This window comes from Mustela putorius, unplaced genomic scaffold (assembly GCF_011764305.1).
Source record: "Mustela putorius furo isolate JIRA1106 unplaced genomic scaffold, ASM1176430v1.1 tig00000596_pilon_pilon_pilon, whole genome shotgun sequence".
NCBI classification, from domain to species: domain Eukaryota; kingdom Metazoa; phylum Chordata; class Mammalia; order Carnivora; family Mustelidae; genus Mustela; species Mustela putorius.
This window is the reverse complement of record NW_025421428.1, coordinates 16,188,948-16,204,801: the sequence shown is the minus strand read 5'-3', so window position 1 is coordinate 16,204,801 and position 15,854 is coordinate 16,188,948. Positions and strand designations below refer to the sequence as shown.

Below are 15,854 nucleotides of genomic sequence, written 5' to 3'. Positions count from 1 at the left end.
ACCCTCCCAGCCTGTGGCCTGTCTGGGCCTCGGAGTTCCACCAGTAACACGGGAGCACTCACAGGGTTAAGGAACAGTCCTGGACAGGTAGGACCCAACAATGGCAGGCCCCTTCACAATGGTTTCCAGGCAACAGGTTTCCCTTCTCTGAGGAAAGGGGGTCAGTCGAGGAAAGGGGCAGGAGCCAAAGGCGCTGTTGAGGCAAGATGACAGCTACTCCGAAACACAACCTCTTCACGCCAGAACCGCACTACATCCCTGGGTGAGTGCTGGAGGAGGCGGGGGTCTGTGGAGGGCAGGGGAGTGGGGCTGGGGCCACAAGGCTCAAGGCCACCTGGGAGGAAAGCACCAGAGCCAGTGTCTGGGGAGAGGGGATGAGGCCCGAGGGCCCGGGAGAGGCCCCCGCCTCCCCCCCTGCTGGCCCTGTCCTGAGAGCCCCACCAGATGTCCCACATGCCTGTGAAGAGTGGGACACCAGGGACGGCCCAACAGCTGGCAGAGGCGGCTGCATCCACCCTGGATACGCCTGGAGTGCTGCGTGTCTTAGAGACACAGACCTCCGGAGCAAGCCGAGTGGCGGGACGCCAGGCCACCCGACTAGGGGCCCTAACGTGGAAACAAAAAGGGAGCCCCCCACGGCGTATCACGTGTGCTGCTCCATGCAAGCGGCTCCCTGGGAAGGAAGGCCCTACTTTCCTCAGTGGTTCTAGGGGAAACGCTGGGCCAGGCGACAAAGGACGGGCTCTCACCCTCTGGGCCCTAGCCCTGCTCAGCTCTCAGACTAGCAATTCTGCGTTCACTCTGGCAGTTTTTTCAAAACCATTCGCTCTACTGGGGTGATCATACCGGCCCCAAGGGCTCATCCGCTTTGGGTCCTGCACAACGATCCCCACATTACTTCCTCTTGTATCTTTAAATGATACTCATCTCAACGGTCACCTCCTCCCAGCAGCCCTCCTGCCTGCCTCTCAAGTCCTGGGCAAAAGTCTCTGCCAAATCCCTGCAACACTTCCCCAGTGGGACCACCTTGTGTAGACTGGGCTGTGCCTCGGTCCAGGCCTGGACCCTGTCACTTCCCTGGGAATGCGTTGAGGGGGCGGAGTTCCCTGTTCCCTCCTTCTTAAGCTCCTGGCCTGAGGAGGGCCAGGCAGAGGGTAGATAGCGACCTGATGGCGAGGAGCACAGTGCATCTCACCTGCGGGCCCCGCCTGCTCTTGGTGCTTGGTCTATGCCACCTGTCCGTGCCTCAGGAGCCTCAGAAGGCCGGTGCTCCTGGGACTGCCATTGCGCGGTTTTCCTGGTCAGGCGGCTCTGCGCTTGGCTGGGGGCCGGCTCCACACCCTGCGCACGGGGGCCTGCCTCCCCCTCCTCTTCCCTCTGCAGCTACGCGGGGTTCTATCCGCAGCTGCGCTATCAGGTGGGGAACACCTATGGGCGCACCACAGCACAGCTGCTCACAGACCCCAGCGTGCAGAAGAGCCCCTGCTCCGTGCTGTCCCCCATATCCAAGCCCAAGTTCATCGAGGACTTCAGCAAGCCCAAGCTACCTTGGATACCCTGCCGGGACCTGACTGAGCCCTATGTCCCCCACTACACCGGTGAGCTGCCCGCCCACCAGTCCTGCTGGCCCCAGGCTCGGCCTCCTGCCTCTTGTCACTCACACCCACCCTGTCCGCACAGGTCTGAAGCCCTACAAGAACTTTGAGATTCTGGGCCAGTTCCCACCCCAGGAGGGGAACGCCCAGAAGGGGCTGCAGGGCATAGAGAGCATATCCAGGCAGGTCCTGCTGCCTGCGGGCTTCATGCCCTATGCCCCCTACCCCCCATGCCCGCCGGGCAGGAAGGGGGGCTCCAGAGACCTCGGACACCCAGGCCTGCGGCTGGCATATGGAGAGGAGGCCTGGAAGACCACCACCCCCGTCCTCGGGGCCCCTGGACGGGACCAGGTAACTGGGAACAGCGCGGGACCGAGCCTCATTCAGCCAGTCCCAGCTGGGGGCTGAGGCAGTGACTGGCTCCCCTCTGGCCCCAGCTGTACCACTGCAGGAGGGATGAATCCCCACCCCCTGCTCAGCAGCAGGAGACCCTAGACGTGGGCAGGTTCCACAGGCTGCCGCACCTCGACCACCCCAACCTGATCCAACGCAAAGCCATCTCAGGTCCGTGCCCGGGAACTGGGTATGAGAAGGCTCACTGCTCCCCGCTTCCCAAGCACTCCGACTCCAGAGGCCCAGGCACCAGGAGAGTGAGGGCGAGTGAGAACTGCCTGGGGGTCTACCCCAGCCCTGAGAACAGTTCCTTAACAGGGCCGGAAGCCCCTGGCCACGCGTGGCCGCCTGGCCCCAACCGGCCACTGATGACGTTTAGGGAAGGGAAGGAGCCCCGACAGGCGTCCCTGGCACACGTGGGAGCAGGTGGGTGTGCCCCAGGGAAGGCAGGCGGGAGACCGGGCAGCACCCTGACCACCCCCTCCCCTAGGTTATGCTGGCTTTGTCCCCCGGTTTGCCTGGGTGATGGGGGTGAACTACCGTGACGGTGTCGCACAGGCCATGGATGAGTTCAGCAAGAACCAGGTAGGAGGCCGCCACCCCCAGCCCGTTCCCCAGTGCCCAGCCCGGCCCACACGGTGCCACCCAGTCCTCAGGGTAGGCAGGAGCAGGGCCAAGGCTCACCTGTCTTCCCTGGAGGGGGCTGTGAAGGGCAGCCCCCCTTAGGGGCCCCGGGGAGGAGGCTGCTTCTCCTCTGCATCTGCCTCCTCCGCACGTGCGTCTACGCTTGAGACACAAGGGGCCCCTGAGCAGTAAGAACCCAGCCCCACAGCCCCCCACCTCCTGCGCCCGTGAGCTTGTTTACTGGTTATGAGCCAGACAAGGCCGTCGTGTCAGCAGCTGCCTGTTTCTGCAGTTCCTATTCAGAAACCCCATCTGTGCCCTGGGGGAGCGGCTGCCCAAAACACACTGGCCTGGCAACACCATCTACAGCAGCCAGGGCCTGATGCCTTTCTACATGGGCTTCATACCATGTGAGTGCGCAGTGGGCTCCTCCCCTACCTCCTCAGCAAGGTTGCAGTGACCAGGCCGCTCTAGGGACGAGCTGGAAGACCAGGGCTCCCCGCTGCCCTTGCTGTACCACTGGCACAGGGCCAGCTAGCTATATGGCCCCAGGGTTCCCACCCATCCTCTCATTCCCCGGTGTAGGAGGGGCTCACCTCTCCCTGAACCCAAAAGCCACAGGCACACAGAGGCCAGCTGTGTCCAGACCACGCTGGCCCTCCAGAGGTTCAGTGTGCACAGGCCGGGTGGGCAGGAGGCAAGTGCCCAGGGCAGCTGGAGCCTGGGTGCAAGGCAAGGCCTGGGGCTCAGCGGCAGCCTCGCCCCCGCAGCCATGCAGGACAACTACGCGCTGACGTTCGGCAATAGCACCCGCAAGGCCTATTGGAAGGAACTGGAGAGGCGACACCAGACACTATGAAAATGCTTTAATGGCGGCGTCTGGACAGCAATGTGACGTCAAGACAGGAAGGAGAGCAAGTGCACACAGAGAACAGGTTGTGAGTGAATAAAGCGTTCACACCGCTTCCACGCGCTTCACCAGCTAACAGCTCTAGGCCACCTCCTCCTCCGCCTCCTCCTCGAACTCGCCCTCCTCCTCGGCCGTGGCGTCCTGGTACTGCTGGTACTCGGACACCAGGTCGTTCATGTTGCTCTCGGCCTCGGTGAACTCCATCTCGTCCATGCCCTCGCCCGTGTACCAGTGCAGGAAGGCCTTGCGCCGGAACATGGCCGTGAACTGCTCCGAGATGCGCTTGAACAGCTCCTGGATGGCCGTGCTGTTGCCGATGAAGGTGGCAGACATCTTGAGCCCCCGGGGCGGGATGTCGCACACGGCGGTCTTCACGTTGTTGGGGATCCACTCCACGAAGTAGCTGCTGTTCTTGTTTTGGACGTTCAGCATCTGCTCGTCCACCTCCTTCATGGACATGCGGCCCCTGAATACTGCGGCCACGGTCAGGTAGCGGCCGTGGCGGGGGTCGCAGGCGGCCATCATGTTCTTGGCGTCGAACATCTGCTGGGTGAGCTCGGGCACCGTGAGCGCGCGGTACTGCTGGCTGCCGCGGCTGGTGAGCGGTGCGAAGCCCGGCATGAAGAAGTGCAGGCGGGGGAAGGGCACCATGTTCACGGCCAGCTTGCGCAGGTCAGCATTCAGCTGGCCGGGGAAGCGCAGGCAGGTGGTGACCCCGCTCATGGTGGCCGACACCAGGTGGTTGAGGTCCCCGTAGGTGGGTGTGGTCAGTTTGAGGGTGCGGAAGCAGATGTCATACAGGGCCTCGTTATCAATGCAGTAGGTTTCATCTGTGTTTTCTACAAGTTGGTGGACCGAGAGGGTGGCATTGTAAGGCTCCACCACCGTGTCCGACACCTTGGGCGAGGGCACCACACTGAACGTGTTCATGATCCTGTCCGGGTACTCCTCCCGGATCTTGCTGATGAGGAGGGTACCCATCCCAGACCCAGTCCCCCCACCCAGGGAGTGGGTCAGCTGGAAGCCCTGCAGGCAGTCACAGCTCTCAGCTTCCTTCCTCACAACATCCAACACCGAGTCGACCAGCTCCGCGCCTTCCGTGTAGTGCCCCTTGGCCCAGTTGTTCCCAGCACCGCTCTGACCTGGAAGAGGGCAGCCAGTCACTCTCTGCTGGGCACGCGGCCACCACTGGCCACCCGTGCCAAAAGCCCAAGTAACGTAGCTCGAGGGGAGACACAGAGCTCAGGCTGCGGGCAGACCGAGGGGCCCCCCACGCGGATGAAGCGGTAACCCGCCCCTCTGAAACTTAAGCTAGGGGTCAAGCAAGACGGCCCCCCCAAAAGCAGCCCTGCCAATTCTCAAGGACAGAGGAGCGGCAAGCACAGCTTCCCTCTGCCGCCGCCTCCGTGTCTGCAGCAGCCGACGCGCGCCCGCTGGGCCCCGCTGGGGGACAGCTGGGCCTCCCTCCCAAAGCGGCTTTAGGAGACTGAGCCGCTCCAGGGAGCGGTGGTGTCCAGGGGCGTGAGCTTCTGCCTGGGGAGGGCAGAGTGGATCAGCACCACAGCTCTGCGCTGCTGACGGCGCTGACCTTGGGCACCCCTTGACCTCTGGGTCGCGCGGCTGTCGGGCAGCGCCCAGTCCCCACCCAGAGGCTCACCAAAAACGAAGTTGTCTGGCCTGAAGATTTGCCCGAAGGGTCCCGAGCGCACGGAGTCCATGGTGCCCGGCTCCAGGTCCACGAGCACAGCGCGGGGCACGTACTTGCCGCCTGGGGCGGGGGGGAAGGGGGGAGCGGACGTCAGCGGGGCCGGGGCCGCGGCTGGCAGGAAGGCGCGGGGAAGGGGCGTGGTGGCTCACCGGTGGCCTCGTTGTAGTACACGTTGATCCGCTCCAGCTGCAGGTCGCTGTCGCCATGGTAAGTGCCGGTGGGATCGATGCCGTGCTCGTCGCTGATCACCTCCCAGAACTGCGAGGGACGCGGGCGGGCCGGGCCGGGGCTGAGTCACGCCGGCGGGGCCCCAGCCGGCCCCGCCCCGGATGGGCGCGGCCCTCCCCTCCCCCCACGCCGCCGCCGCCGCCGCCGCCGCGCCGCGGCCAGGGCAGGTCCGTCCCGGGGGCCCGCGCCGCCGCTCCCGCCCCGACCCCGCGCCGGGCCGCAATGCGGGTGGCCGCCCGCCCGCCCGCCCGCCCGCTGCCGCCATCTTTCCTGCCGCCCGCCCACCCGCCCGGGACAGTCGCGCCAGGCCCCCGGCGCCCCGCTGCCCACCTTGGCGCCGATCTGGTTGCCGCACTGGCCGGCCTGCAGGTGCACGATCTCCCTCATGGCGGCGGCGGCGGCGCTGGCGGAAGGACGGACGAGAGAGCCGAGGAACGGGCGCGCAGAGTGCTACAACCGACGCTCCGCCAACGCTTATATATGCGCAGCGCCCGCCCCCGCCGGCCTTCTATTGGGCTGCCGGGACGAGGCTGGCAAGCGTCCTGGTCTGATGGGTTGAGTTTCCCGTCAATCCTGCCGCCTAACGCCCACCTTCCCAACGCCGTTCGCTTCTTATTGGTCCGCTTCGGCCTCCGCTCTCCCTATCAAAACCCTCTTCCTCGCGCTGCAGCGCTCTGCCCATTGGCTGTTTCAAATGATTGATTTGCGCTTTCATTGGCTGGCTCCGGAGAGCACGCCGACTGAGGGCCGGCGTCCTGGTAACCGCCGCAGTGCCGCGGGGACGCGCGCGGGCGGGGCGGGGTGGGCCTCCCGGGGAGGTGGGGGGGGCGGGCCTAGGGGCGGGGGGTGCGCGGCTCGGGGTCTGCGCCCTGACAAATGCAGGCGGGCCGGGGCGCGCACGCAAGCTGGAGACCGCAGCCCCGGCCCGCCGAGCGCCTTCCCCGGGGTGGCTGCTCGGGTCCCGAGGGCACGGAACGAGGGGTCTGGCCCACCCCGCGGGGGCTCGGCGCGGAGGAGGGGGCGGGCGGGGGGGTGGGGGTGCCCTGCTGCCCCCTCGGTCCGCACGCCCGCCAGCCGCGGGGGCGGTCAGGTGAGGGAGCACGTGGGGCCGCTGCCCCCGGGGCCCCGGGAGGGCGGGGAGGGGCGGGGAGGGGCGGGGGCCTCCCGGCAGCCGCGCACTTGTTGTGGCGACGGCGCTGGCCGCGCGCCGGTCGCCTGGTGCCCCGGCCCCGGGAGCGCCCCGAGCCGCGTGGGGACGCGCCCCCCGGCCTCCGGCCCCTGTGCCTGCCCCGCGGCCGCCCTGCGCCGACAAATGCCCTTTTCGCTGATGCGAGCGCGGCCTGCGACCGCACGTCCAGTCCGCCGCTTCCGAGCCTGCCCCGTGCGTTTCTGACACGCCTTTGCGCCTGCCGGGAGCGACGTCCCTTGCTGCGGCCACTGCGATCTCAGCGGAGTCCAGTTTTCTCAGCTTCTTGCCCCGGGGGTGGTGGGGGCAGTGCCTGGGTGCCCTCTTCGGGTCCTGCCCTCCCCTCCGTGCTGCGGCGGGAGCGCGCAGCGCGGTCTGAAGGCGCGTTACCGGCCCAGCGCAGGGTCGGGACGGAGTCGGTGCACCGGGCGTGCGTCCCCGGGAGAGGGGTCTGCCGCGCGGCTCCGGGACTGCAGTGCTGGCCCCCGCGGTGAGTCAGCACCGGCCGGTGCCCGCCGGCCAGCAGGGCCTTAGGGGGCCGGCCCCCTCCCGCCCACACCTGTGCGGGAAGGTGGGGTCTTCCCCGGCTGGCAGGTGCACAAGCATCCTAGGATGGTTTCCTCCCCGCACCCGCAAAGTGGCTGAGCGGGCCAAGCAGCCCCCGGCAGGGCAGGGCTCCGCTCTGCGGCGGTCGTAAATCACAGATCAGTGGGGTGAGCAGGAGAAGCTCCATGTTTCCCCAGTGCGTCAATGAGGTGTTCGTGGAAGGCTTCTCTGTTCACCCACTACCCCAGGCTGTGTGGCCGCAGGTCCCCACTTTCTGCCCAGGTGTGAGCCCAAGAGCTCTGAGACACCAGGTTGTCCACCTTGACCCTCCCATGGCCTCAGGGACCTGGACCCTGAGAACAAGAACTAAGAAGTCTCCCTGGGGCCCTCAGGCATGAGCCCAAGGAGCACAGTGGCTGTGGATGCACAGGGCTGGTGTGGGAAGGCCCTGCAGACCCCCACCCTGAGCCGGGGTGCTCCTGCCACAGTGTGGGAGCTGGAACTGCATAGGGCAGGAGGGCCAGCCCCAGTGACCTGGGCCCAGTGAGGGTCTGTGACCAGGAGGGATGCAGGGCAGAAAGGGCCAGACATGCAGAGAAGCCCAAGGTGGAGCCGTGGGAGTGCTGGGCACCTGGCCCTCCCGCCCCAGCCTGCAGCTGTTGTGGCTTCCACAAATGCAGGCTCTGTTTACTGGTGGCCATGGTCCCAGCGGGAGGGTGCCTTACCGCCAGGCAGGGGCAGCCGGCAGACAGTGATTCTCGGCCTCAAAGGACCGGCAGTCAGCCTTTGTGGCCGGCCTCACCCGCCCCGGAAGGAGGGGTGCATGGGGTACTTTCTTCCCCTCCCTCTGTGTCCCCGCTGTAGGGAGGGAAAGCTCCCCACCGGTCTCCCCAAGGAACTAGCCAGGCCCAGCCCCACTTCAGGGAACTTCCATCCGTGGGACTAGGAGGCTGATGTGTCCCCCCTACTCCGCCCCGGGAAATGTCCTGAGGTCGTAGAAGTCGGTTTGCGGGGTGGGGTGGGGGGGCTGCAAGCTGGAGTGTATGAGCCTGCCCCTGGGTCTTGCTCCTATGAGCCCCAAACAGGTAGCTGACTCCCTTGGTAGTCGGGCAGGGAACCCCACACTTAGGAGCCCTGGAAAATTGCTGGGAGAGGACAGGGGACATGGAAAGTGAGTGGACTGAGAGGGCCTGGGGGACATAGGGGGTCTGAGGGGACTGAGGGCTGGGAGTTCTGAGGGGAATGAAGACAGGACCGTGGACAAGCATTGGCTTTAGGGCTCCCTAGGCCTCCTCCCCCCACACTGGGTCTGGGTGGGCAAACCTGGAGGGCTGGGGAGGAGGTGCCCCTCCATCAGGGCAGCGTTCTCTGGACGAGGAGAAGGTGACCGCCCACAGCAGCATACTAAGAACTGGGGCCAGCTGAACCCGGGCTCAGGGTCCCCTCCACCTCTGGTCTGTGGGGGTGTGCTGCTCACTGCCGGCGTTCTGGGGTTCTGGGCCATAGACTTAACCCTACTGGAGAAGCGTCTCTCCTTGTGTTATTCTGGGGGAGGCGTGTTGTGGGAAGGCCTGTGCTGGGATGGGGGTACACCCAGACCACTTCCGGGAGCTTCCTCACCGGCCGGCAGATAAGCCTTACCAGTACAGGGAGGGGCAGGGAATAGGTAGGAGTCGCCGTGGGGGACATCACGTCAGGTGGGGAGACAGCACTCGGGCTCGCCGTCCCTCACCTGACCTCCTCCTGCCTCACGGCCGAAGGGTTTGGAGGGCATGGTGGCCTGGGACCTGGGTGGGGGCAGCTCCAGGGCTGCGCAGGACCCAGTTCCTGGTGGATCCTGCTGCGGGTGGGGGGCACTGAGAACCCGCTCTGCTGGGCCTGTGGCAGCCCTCCAGCGGCATCTCCCCGGACTCGCCCTGTGCCCTGCCCATGGCGGGAGGGCAGTACGGTGGGGGAGCCTGGGGCCGCCTGGTCTTCACTCATCCCCTCACCCCTGGGGCAGCTGTGGGACCCATGAGGCTGGCCCCCAGAGGGACTACCAGCACCACGTGGCTCCGAAGGTGCGTCCCCTGCGGCTGGGCGGAAGGATCCCGGCCGCGTCCGACCACAGATTCTTCCTGAGGGATATCTTCACGCACCGGACTGGCTGCCGCTTGGCACCTTCTGTCCCCAGAGGCTCAGGAGAGAAAACAGAGTGACAGCCTGGGACTCCAGGCTTAGCTGTGTGCCCACACCACCGGGGCTTGCGGCGGGCCCCAAGTGTTCCCGGGGGCGGGGGGTGTGGGGGGAACAGCAGGCACTTGTCCACCTCCGGTTCAGAGGCTGGTCAGGGGCCCTCTGCAGGCAGGAGAGGGAAGACCACTCGCACCTGGTCAAAGCCTTGTTTATTTGCAAGGAAGGCAAGCCAGGTGACTCCGAAGTCGCCTGCTACCGCGAACCCCCAGGGCACCCTCCCTTCACAACTGCTGGGAGGCCAGGACCTCGGGGTTCTCGTAGCAGTGGGCCTCCTTGGCAGTGGCGGGGGGTGGACCGCACACCCTGCAGGGGCAGCAGCGGCTGACCAGGCGGTCCCAGGGCTCCAGGGAGCGGAGCCAGCGTGGGAGCCAGGCCCAGGAGCGCAGGCGGCGGGGCAGCCAGGCGGGCCGGTGCCGTTGCAGGACATTGATCAGGACGATGAGGAGCACCAGCCCCACCAGGGGTCCCCCCACGGCAGCCAGCACCGTGCTCCCTGCCAGGGAGAGCCCAAAGGCGGCCAGGGGCAGCAGCAGGAAGCTGAGGAGCAAGTAGGCAACGGCCACCCAGCGGTAGGTGGCCGTCAGGTCCCCAAAGCGCTTGGCCAACGGGATGGGCAGCCGCAGGACGGGCACCACGTACCACAGCAGGATGCCAGCCAGGTTGAAGAAGAAGTGGATGAGGGCCACCTGGAGGTCCAGAGCGCAGGCGGGGCTCAGGAGCCTGGGACCCATGGCACGCAGGTCCTCTGGAGGCTACCCAGGACCCCTGTTACTCCTCCCCACCCCCCGCCCCAGCCAGAGGGTGCTAAGTCTGAAGCCTGTTGGAGGTCCGCTTGTTGGCCTCGATGGGCCGCCTCGGAGGGTAGAGTCCCGCCAGACATGGGTATGCCTTCTGGTTCCGCCCCACTCCCCACAGCACACCTAGCGTTTGGGAGCCGAGTCTAGCCTCCTAGTGGGGGAAGCACATCACTAGTGACGGCGTCTGCTCCTCCCCTGGGCCGGCTTAGCTTGCCTGCATCTCCTGCCTAGTGCCCCCGCTCCTGCTTATCCATGAGTGGGCTTGGCCACCCAGCCCTGGGCTCTGGCCGGGCTCCTATGGGGAGGAGGTGCAGGGCCACGCATGCAGGGAACAGAGCTCCTGCCAGGGGCTGCCGGCCTTGAGGAGTCAGTGTGGAAGGTGCAGTCCAGAGGGCTTCCTGGAGGGGGTGGACCAGGGCCTTGCATCAAAAGGGTCTGAGTGGACAGAGCAGAAGCAAAAATGCAGGAGAATGGTAGGGAGGACTTGTGGGTAGAAGCCCAGCAGGATCTGCCCCTCTCTGGGCACCTAGCTAGAGGCTGTGGAGGACAGAAACTCGAGCCAGGGCCGCAGACCACCAAAAGAGCAACTTAGAGAGGGAATTAGCAGGGCTAAGAGGACTGGGCGTGGGGCACAGGGCTAGGGGACCAGAGGGAGGCGTCCTGGAGGCAGAACTGTGGCCGTGGGCAAGGGCAGCTTGGGGCCCCCAGCACAGGTGAGGCGGAACTTCGGCCGGAAGATGGCAGGCCGTCCCAGTAGGGACCTGTTGGGTTTACATGGCTGTTGGGGTGGGGGGAGTTCATCCCAGAGTTGGTGGACTCGAGGGCCTTGAGCCCCCCCAGGACCAGGATGCCTTGAAGGAACGGAGCCAGCAGCCAGGGCTGGAGCTGGAGGACAAGGGTTCCTCGAGCGAGTTTGGATGGAGGCTGCCAGAAACGAGGAGCAGACAGCAGCCCAAGGCCAGAGGATGCTTGGAATGATCTGGTCCCAGGGGAGGAAACGGGGCTGGAGGTCCAAGAGATGTCCACGGGGTCCCTAGGGTTCGAGGAGGCTGCAGCAGGTCTGATCAGGCAGCCAGAGGCGGGTCCCAGGAGAGTCGGGGCCAGGGCCAAGCTGCCCGAAGGGCCGGACAGGAGGGAACTGAGCCCGAGGGGAAGCCCCAGGCCTGGGGTCGGGGTGGAAGGGGCTGGGGGGCTGGGGAGAGGTGAGGGACGGTGGTACCTGGAGGGCACTGAGCAGCATGTCCGCGGGGCTGGCCAGGGCAGCCAGCAGGGCTGTGGTGGTCGTGCCGATGTTGGAGCCCAGGAGGAGAGGGTACGCCCGCTCCAGGCTGATCACGCCAACTCCTGGGGGAGCCAGAAGTCCCGGGCCTGTCCCCTGCGCTCACCCCTGGGGCCATGGGCCCCGGGCCTGTCCCCTGCGCTCACCCCTGGGGCCCTGGGCCCCGGGCCTGTCCCCTGCGCTCACCCATGAGCGGTACTATGGCTGCCGTGAAGACGCTGCTGCTCTGGAGCACGAAGGTCAGGCCGGTGCCCACGAGGATGGCCAGGTAGCCGCTGAGCCAGCCGAACGGGAAGGGGATGTCTGCGGGGGGTGGGGGTGTCATTGTCTGCCCGACCTCCCCGCCCCACCCCGCCCACATCCCCATGTCCCCAGTCTGGCCGCACCCGCGTTGATGACCTTCCTCACAGCCTGGGCCACGCGGCCGCGCAGCACAGAGTTAAGCAGCTTGACGATGAGCACGAGGCAGGTGCAGAGCAGGAGCAGGGAGGCGGCCAGCAAGATGAAGCCCACGGCCAGGTCCGTGAGCGCAGTCCCCACGAACAGGTGGTGGCCTGGGGTCAGGGCGGGGGGTCCCTGAGCCTAGGCCAGCTTTAGGGGCAGTCAGGGACAGGGAGGGGGCTGGAGGCCTGAGGCTGGGGGCAGGGACAGGGCTGGGGGTGGGGAGCTGGGGCTGGGGGCGGGGTGTGTTGGGGCAGGGACAGGGCTGGGGGCAGGGGCTGGGGCTGGGGGCAGGGCGCGCAGGGCAGTGGCAGGGTGGAGGGCCTCACAGGGCAGCTGCTCCACCACCACAGAGCTATTGCTCTCAGGACAGGGGCCAGAGGCAGTGGGTCCACAGTCGCTGCTGTTCCCTGAAATCTGGAGAGGTGATGCAGGGCAGACTCAGCGCCGGGGGCCCCAAATGACCGGCAGGGAGGGGTTTGGGGTCCCAGGTGCTCACCGTCAGCTCCCTGGTACCGCACCATCGCTTGATGATGCTGCCATTGGTGGCGTTGCCTGTGGCACTGCTTGTGATCATATCGGTGTCCAGCTGGGGGACAGAGGAGCTGTGACCACATGCTGGACCTTCAGGGCTCTCTCGGGCCTCAGGCACCCCTGGCCCAGCCCACGGTGCACCCCCAGGGAGGACCCAGGATGGTGCCAGGGCACCGCGTCCCCCAGCCTGGACCCCGAGGCCGCAGCCACACTCACCTGCACAATGAGGTGTGTGAGAGGCTTTGTTAGCACCTTGAGGATGTCGGGGGCCTGCCCCCCGGGCTGCAGGCCGCCTGCGCCCAGAGCCAGCCCGCTGAGCCTCTCCAGCAGGGCCGTGGCGCTCTCCAGCGGCAGCAGGATCAGCACCGTGAGCCAGTTGAAGATGCCGTGGACGGCCGAGCCTCCGAAGGCCCTGCCACGCAGAGCAGAGTGGTCGGTGGCCTCAGCCGTGGCCTGGCCGGCAGCCCCTGGTCCCCCCCCCCACTCACCTCCGAAACTCATCCCGGTCCCCCGACTGTGCCATCGAGACGAGGGTGCTGGTGATGGACGTGCCCACGTTGACACCCATGATGATGGGCACGCATGCCTGGACGGTCAGCACTGTGGGGGGGCCGCGTCAGCCTCCCGCACTCTGCCCGCCCGCCACCGGCCCGAGGTGGGGGTGGGGGCGGGGGAGGCACTCACATTTGGAGGCCACCATGCTGACCACGATGGAGGAGGACGTGCTCGAGCTCTGGACCAGCACTGTGACCAGCACGCCAATGACCAGTCCTGCCACGGGGTTGGACAGCACCACGTTGTCCTTAAAGATGTCTCCGGCCATTTTGCCTGTGTCCAGACAGAGGTGCGCTGAGGCTGTGCCCGACTGGCTGCCCGCCCCACCCCCAGACCCCCAGTCACTCACTGCTCAGCAGCTGGAAGGCTGAGCTGAGGATGTCCAGGGAGCAGATGAAAAGATAAAGGTTGCCCAGGAGCCCACAAGCCTTGAGGAAGCCGACGACCACGCGGAGCACCCTTCCGGCCACGCTGAGCTCTGAGGACAGAGGACAAACTGTCCTCAACCGGCCCCTCCCCAGCCCTGCGCTCCCTGGCACCCCTCCCTCTCCCCTTCCTCTGTCTCCTTCCAGGGCAGAGCCTGGTTCTGCCTCCTTGCCCCTCAAGGCAGGGTCTGTCCCTTTGCACAAGGGCCAAACCGACTGCCCCAGGACCTCCCAGAAACCTAACGGTCATTAGGAGGGAGAAGGAGGGGCCGGCTGGGCGGGAGTGACTCTCATCTCCAGACGTGACAGACAGCCAAGCTGAGGGAGAAGCATCCCTGGGGTGATGGCCTGCACAGTAGGTTTCTATACAGCCCGTGGAGGCAAACCTCTGTCCTGCTCTCTCTCTCTAAAGACCCTCTCCACGCTCAGACCCTGGGGAGGGAGAGCCCCATTTGGCCAGCTCCCCAGCACCTACCTTTCCAGGACTGGCCAGTGTCCTTCAGCTGAGGGAGAGCCCAGGGGTCCACCTCCCCCTCTTCCAAGACTGGGGCAGAACCGGAGGTCCCTGCAGGAGCCAAGGGGAAGCAGGGCCAAGGATACTCCCAGGGGCCGGGGGTGGGCAAGAGGGTGTGGAGGGGACTATGGTGTCAGGGTTTGGGGCAAGGAGCAGGAGCAGGAAGCAGAGAGGAAAGCGGGCCTCCAGCTTGTCTGGCCCTGACCAGAACTGTCAGGAGCCCCGTGGACTCGGTGGGAGATGAGCTCCCGGAGCCCCCTCCCCACTCACACAGAACGGGCTCTTGGGTGTCAGAGAGGCAGGCTGAGGCCTGACGTCCTGGGACTCCTGGTACCTGCATTTCCTAGACTCCGGTCCACCAGGCCAACTGTGTCCAGAGTGGGGGGGGGGACCTGGCCACCCGTGAGGGAATTCGGCATGGATTTCTGGCAGGGACAGACCCAGGCCCAGGCCTGGATCTGGTGGGGGGGAAAGGCAGGTCAGACATGTGTCCTCCCCTTGTCCCACCAGGTCCTGCTGGGGTCCTCTGACCTGGGACCTGTCCTCCCTCCGCACCCCTGCTGGCCTTGGAGACTTCCCACTTCCTCCAGCTACAGGGGGTGGCTGCAGTGACCTCCAGCAGTTGTCAGGCGAGCCCAGTCCAGTTTCGGGGGCAGAGTCGAGGGGGCCCCGGCTCCCCGGATCCCTCGCTGGTCCTGGCTGGAAGAAGACTTGGTGGGTGGCCCAGGGCACAGGGTGCCGGGTGCCGGAAGTGCCTGGGAGCAGGGAACCCAGCGATCTTGCTATCAAGTGTCATCAGGGACACTGCAGATGGTCCCAGCTTAGACTTTGGCATTTGATACCAAATGGTGACGTCTCGGCTTGATAAGGGCCGCACCCCCAGGGATGGGGGCAGGGCAAGGGGCTTGGGTGTTCCCAAGCCCCCCAAGGCTCCTCTTTTCAACCCTCTGGGTCTGGACCCCCTGTCTAGTCTTCTGCTCCAACTCCTTTCCAGGCCCCAGGGACCAGGTCCTGGGCAACCTCCTGTCACCCCCCCTCCTCTTTCGTCCTCAGCTCAGGAGGCTCAGGGAGGGGCCTAAGCCCTGGGCTAGGAGGTCACCCAGCCCTTGTCTTGGCGTCCCCAGGCCCCCACCTGGTTCTAGAAGCTCCTACCTGTGAGGGTAGTGAGGGGGCACCTGCGGGGAGGAGACACAGGGCGGGAGCAACGGCCGGTCAAAGATCTGCTGGGCACACACATGACCTGCTATGTACCAAGCCTCATTAATGTTTACCCAGGACTCGAGGCCCCAAAGGGGTACCTGTCGGAGCCCCAGGTGCCTGCCTTGTCTTGGTTCCACTATCACCTTGGAGCAGGTGGTCCAGACCCCCAGCCCAGCCCTCTTAGAGTGGGGCCTCTCTCTGGCTGGGCTCTGCGCCAGCCCAGGGCTGTTGCAGGGGTGGGTACGGGCTCATGAGCAGACACAGATGGGAAGTGACGACCCTGTGCGCTGCCCGCCTGGGGAAGGATAGGATGTTGGTGTTCTGGCTGGTTGGCCGGGAGGCCCCTGGGGAAGCCCCTCCCAAGCCCTGCGGGCCTTCCTGTGCTCATCCCTACCTCATCCAACCGTGGGCGGGAAGCCCTTTGCTCCAGGTGGGTGGCGAGGGCCCCAGTCCCTGAAGTCACCCAGTTCAGATCCGGGTTCAGGGCAGGGCTGGGCCCAGCAGAGCCCCGGCGGGCTCGGCCCCAGAGGTGGGCAGATATGCTGGAGAGCAGTTGCCTCTATTGGCAAGCTAGGGGGCAGGACCCATCCCCCGGCCACCCTGCTGCCCAGCCCACCGCCCACCCCGCCTGGACCCAGAGACTCAGCCCATCTGTTCACAGGAGAATGACCCCACTGCCCCGGG

General features: G+C 66.2%; 3 protein-coding genes across 9 annotated transcripts; 1 reads left to right on the top strand and 2 right to left on the bottom strand.

The window, feature by feature from the left end:
* Nucleotides 1-133: 133 nt before the first annotated feature.
* FAM166A (family with sequence similarity 166 member A) lies at nt 134-4,665 on the top strand. 3 transcript variants are annotated; one of them, XM_013050156.2, is made up of 7 exons: nt 134-262; nt 1,384-1,598; nt 1,681-1,946; nt 2,033-2,159; nt 2,479-2,573; nt 2,905-3,022; nt 3,383-4,665. In XM_013050156.2, the coding sequence occupies exons 1-7, from the start codon at nt 207-209 to the stop codon at nt 3,469-3,471; spliced, it is 966 nt and encodes a 321-aa protein (XP_012905610.1). In that variant the 5' UTR covers nt 134-206; the 3' UTR covers nt 3,472-4,665. The 3 variants fall into 3 exon arrangements, with proteins under 3 accessions (XP_012905610.1, XP_044938734.1, XP_012905611.1); XM_045082799.1 differs by lacking the exon at nt 134-262 and having other exon boundaries at nt 1,171-1,598; XM_013050157.2 differs by lacking the exons at nt 134-262; nt 2,905-3,022 and having other exon boundaries at nt 1,171-1,598.
* On the bottom strand, nt 3,464-5,944 carry TUBB4B (tubulin beta 4B class IVb). The gene is made up of 4 exons (XM_045082798.1): nt 5,789-5,944; nt 5,380-5,488; nt 5,180-5,290; nt 3,464-4,664 (listed from the first exon to the last, which is right to left on the bottom strand). Exons 1-4 carry the CDS (start codon nt 5,843-5,845, stop codon nt 3,604-3,606), a joined length of 1,338 nt encoding a protein of 445 aa, XP_044938733.1. The 5' UTR covers nt 5,846-5,944; the 3' UTR covers nt 3,464-3,603.
* A 3,613-nt stretch (nt 5,945-9,557) lies between these two features.
* On the bottom strand, nt 9,558-15,171 carry SLC34A3 (solute carrier family 34 member 3). Of its 5 annotated transcripts, none has more exons than XM_045082792.1 (13): nt 15,123-15,171; nt 14,305-14,428; nt 13,932-14,021; nt 13,381-13,509; nt 13,161-13,304; nt 12,965-13,076; nt 12,693-12,888; nt 12,442-12,531; nt 12,272-12,359; nt 11,888-12,055; nt 11,688-11,804; nt 11,442-11,566; nt 9,558-10,111 (listed from the first exon to the last, which is right to left on the bottom strand). In XM_045082792.1, the coding sequence occupies exons 2-13, from the start codon at nt 14,387-14,389 to the stop codon at nt 9,647-9,649; spliced, it is 1,809 nt and encodes a 602-aa protein (XP_044938727.1). In that variant the 5' UTR covers nt 14,390-14,428; nt 15,123-15,171; the 3' UTR covers nt 9,558-9,646. The 5 variants fall into 5 exon arrangements, with proteins under 5 accessions (XP_044938727.1, XP_044938726.1, XP_044938730.1 ...); XM_045082791.1 differs by lacking the exon at nt 15,123-15,171 and adding an exon at nt 14,584-15,091; XM_045082795.1 differs by lacking the exon at nt 15,123-15,171 and adding an exon at nt 14,526-14,760.
* Nucleotides 15,172-15,854: the final 683 nt, after the last annotated feature.

Excerpts from the sequence above, each read along its gene's own strand:
- FAM166A (XM_045082799.1), top strand. The coding sequence starts at position 1,229 with ATGCCACCTGTCCGTGCCTCAGGAGCCTCAGAAGGCCGGTGCTCCTGG. Across the intron at positions 1,947-2,032 it reads GGGCCCCTGGACGGGACCAG|CTGTACCACTGCAGGAGGGA; the intron begins GTAACTGGGAAC and ends CTCTGGCCCCAG. Across the intron at positions 3,023-3,382 it reads CTACATGGGCTTCATACCAT|CCATGCAGGACAACTACGCG; the intron begins GTGAGTGCGCAG and ends TCGCCCCCGCAG.
- TUBB4B (XM_045082798.1), bottom strand. The coding sequence starts at position 5,845 with ATGAGGGAGATCGTGCACCTGCAGGCCGGCCAGTGCGGCAACCAGATC. Across the intron at positions 5,291-5,379 it reads GTACTACAACGAGGCCACCG|GCGGCAAGTACGTGCCCCGC; the intron begins GTGAGCCACCAC and ends CCCCCGCCCCAG. Across the intron at positions 4,665-5,179 it reads GCCAGACAACTTCGTTTTTG|GTCAGAGCGGTGCTGGGAAC; the intron begins GTGAGCCTCTGG and ends GCCCTCTTCCAG.
- SLC34A3 (XM_045082792.1), bottom strand. The coding sequence starts at position 14,389 with ATGCCGAATTCCCTCACGGGTGGCCAGGTCCCCCCCCCCACTCTGGAC. Across the intron at positions 12,360-12,441 it reads GCGGTACCAGGGAGCTGACG|ATTTCAGGGAACAGCAGCGA; the intron begins GTGAGCACCTGG and ends TCACCTCTCCAG. Across the intron at positions 11,805-11,887 it reads GAGGAAGGTCATCAACGCGG|ACATCCCCTTCCCGTTCGGC; the intron begins GTGCGGCCAGAC and ends CACCCCCCGCAG.